Genomic DNA, 2,375 nt, shown 5'->3' with positions numbered 1-2,375 from the left:
GGAGATGGTCGGGCGCCGTGCGGCTGCAGCCTGGCCGGGGCGCGGGGGGGTTCAGGGCAGGTAACTCTCAACGCTGCTCCGAGCCGGTGTTTGTCCGAGCTTCATCCCCGCGCAGCTTGCTCGGGAACCGGGGGAAAGGAGAAGAAAGAAATAAAATAAAGGCATTGCTCAGAGCACACGCAGAGCCTTGTTTTGTTACTGTCCGGATTACTGTTATTATTATTTGGGGGACAAGGGGGAGTTGTGTCCTTAATCCGAGGCTCCCTGCCCTCCCCACCCCCAGATGCTATGAAAGGAGAGCTGATTTCATTTCCACCATACAGTACACTTTGTCTGGAGAGCATTGTTCGGACAAGCAACTCCCGATCCCTGATGACTACAAAATACGATTTATGTTTCCATCAGAGAGAGACAGAATATCCTGATGGCTTGAAAGTCGGGCAAGAAAATCTTATCTAATCAATCCCTTTCCAATACACACACACACACACACACACACCACACGGAGCTAGTATAGGAGATAACGCCCGCACTGACTGTATGTAAAATAAATATCGGCAGCATGAACATTAACAATAGTCATCTCGATATTTTTCGTCTCCCTCCAAAGAGCTACAACAATACAGTTTGCGCCTTTCCTAGCTTGATGTCATCATCATCAGCATAATTTTTTAAAAAAGAGCTTAAAGAGCATGCATTTTTTTTAGATGCAACAAGAACATATAGTAGAAAGAGCTTGTAACATCACAACCACAACAACAACAGCAAAAGCAACCTCTGAGGCGGAGGATTCGTCCGTATCTGAACTGCTTTTATTATCAATTGAGAAATCATAATAAGAGTAAATAATAAATAAGAGCGATCATAATAGGAAGAAGTCAGAACACCTTGGGTTTGTTTTTTTTCCCCCTCTCAAATAAGAAGGCAGATTTCCCGATGATCACTGAAATTATAACGACAGCGATTGATCGGAGGGCTTGCAAAGGAAAAGGAAAGAAAAAAATCATCATCATTGGTCCTAAAAACGCAACCGTTCCCCTTTGCTCACTTGGCACAATAGAAATTGACTGTCTCTCTAAGAGCCATGCGCCTAGTGCTATTTATAGCCAGGGGCTGTGTTGGAAGATACCATTAAGCTTCTCCCGGGCAGACAGACAGGGGGGTGGTTGGATGGGAGGAGGGGGTTTAGCCAGAGCAGAGGCAAAAGCAATCCCCCACCCCCAGCCTCCCTTCCCCGCACACACACACATCCACACACTCACACCCCACCCCCTAGTCTGGCTGGGAATTTGAACCGATCCAGCCTGTTTAAACGGAAAGGACACAGATCTTCAATGTAAAAAAAAAATCAGATCAGACCCAGAGAGAGAGAGAGACGGAGAGGGAGGAGTGTGTGTGTGTGTGAGTGTGTGTGTGTGTGTGTGTGAAAGAGGGAGAGGGAGCGAGAGAGCGAGAGAGAGAGAGAGAGAGAGAGGGAGAGAGAGGGAGGGAGAGAGAAAAGAAGAGGGGGGAAAAAAGGAAAGAAGATTTTCTCTATGTATATAAAGATGGCCACGTTAGCAAACGGACAACCAGACAATACCAGCCTGAGTAGCAATCACAGCAACCCCAGCACCAACGGGCATATGAACGGATTAAACCATAGTCCCGGAAACCCATCCACCATCCCAATGAAGGACCACGATGCCATTAAGCTCTTTATTGGGCAGATCCCCCGTAACCTGGACGAGAAAGACCTCAAACCGCTCTTCGAGGAGTTCGGGAAGATCTATGAACTGACGGTGCTGAAGGACAGGTTCACTGGCATGCACAAAGGTGAGTTACCTCCTGAACTTTCCCGGGAGAGATCGGGAAAAGAAGGCAGGCTCCCGCTCCCTCTCTGGGTCTCTCTTTCTCTCTTTCCTTTCGACTTCATTTCATTTTATTTCATTTTTGGTTGGCCCGGGGGCGGAGGCGGCAGGCTGGGGGGGCAGGGAAAGAAATAATAAAACCTCTTGGAAAGAGAAGAGAGAGAGGCAGGGAAGGGAGTCAGCTCCGTTTGGTCTATTTATTAGAATTTTTCTTTCTTTCCCCTCTTTTTTTGGGGGTGAGACGCAGCCACTTGCGGACGCCGGGGCGCCCGGGCGAGCGCAGGAGCGGGCGGCGGGGCTGACGGGGAGCTGTCCGCGCGCTGGTGGTGCTGAAAAGAGGAAGAGGATTTCTTTATTTATCTTCGGGATCCGCACATTTTCCACCCAAGGGTGTGTGTGTCCGTGTGTCCGCCCGTGTTCCCAGCGCTATCTTACAACTGTTGTATATCTGGCACCGGCGCCTTTTCTTTTTCTTTTTTCTTTTCTTTTCTTTTTTTCTTTCTTTTTTTTTTTTTTTTAAATGTC

At 48.1% G+C, this 2,375-nt stretch overlaps 1 protein-coding gene across 15 annotated transcripts in view; it reads left to right on the top strand.

Annotated features, from left to right (window-relative positions):
• The first annotated feature begins 1,220 nt into the window (after window positions 1–1,220).
• Window positions 1,221–2,375, top strand: part of CELF4 (CUGBP Elav-like family member 4) — a 707,595-nt gene continuing 706,440 nt past the window's right edge. For 5 of the 15 annotated variants that reach the window (XM_026865414.1, XM_026865415.1, XM_026865412.1 and 2 more), the window contains exon 1: window positions 1,225–1,815. In XM_026865414.1, the coding sequence (XP_026721215.1) occupies window positions 1,536–1,815 (280 nt within the window). In that variant the 5' untranslated portion in view covers window positions 1,225–1,535. Of the gene's footprint in view, window positions 1,816–2,375 lie in introns of all 15 variants that reach the window. The other 10 variants (XM_026865422.1, XM_026865420.1, XM_026865424.1 and 7 more) reach the window with 5 other exon arrangements.

This window comes from Athene cunicularia, assembly GCF_003259725.1.
Source record: "Athene cunicularia isolate RWA chromosome Z unlocalized genomic scaffold, athCun1 chrZ_part1, whole genome shotgun sequence".
Classification (NCBI taxonomy): domain Eukaryota; kingdom Metazoa; phylum Chordata; class Aves; order Strigiformes; family Strigidae; genus Athene; species Athene cunicularia.
Note: the sequence above shows the minus strand (reverse complement) of the source record. Positions and strands in the feature narration are given on the sequence as shown.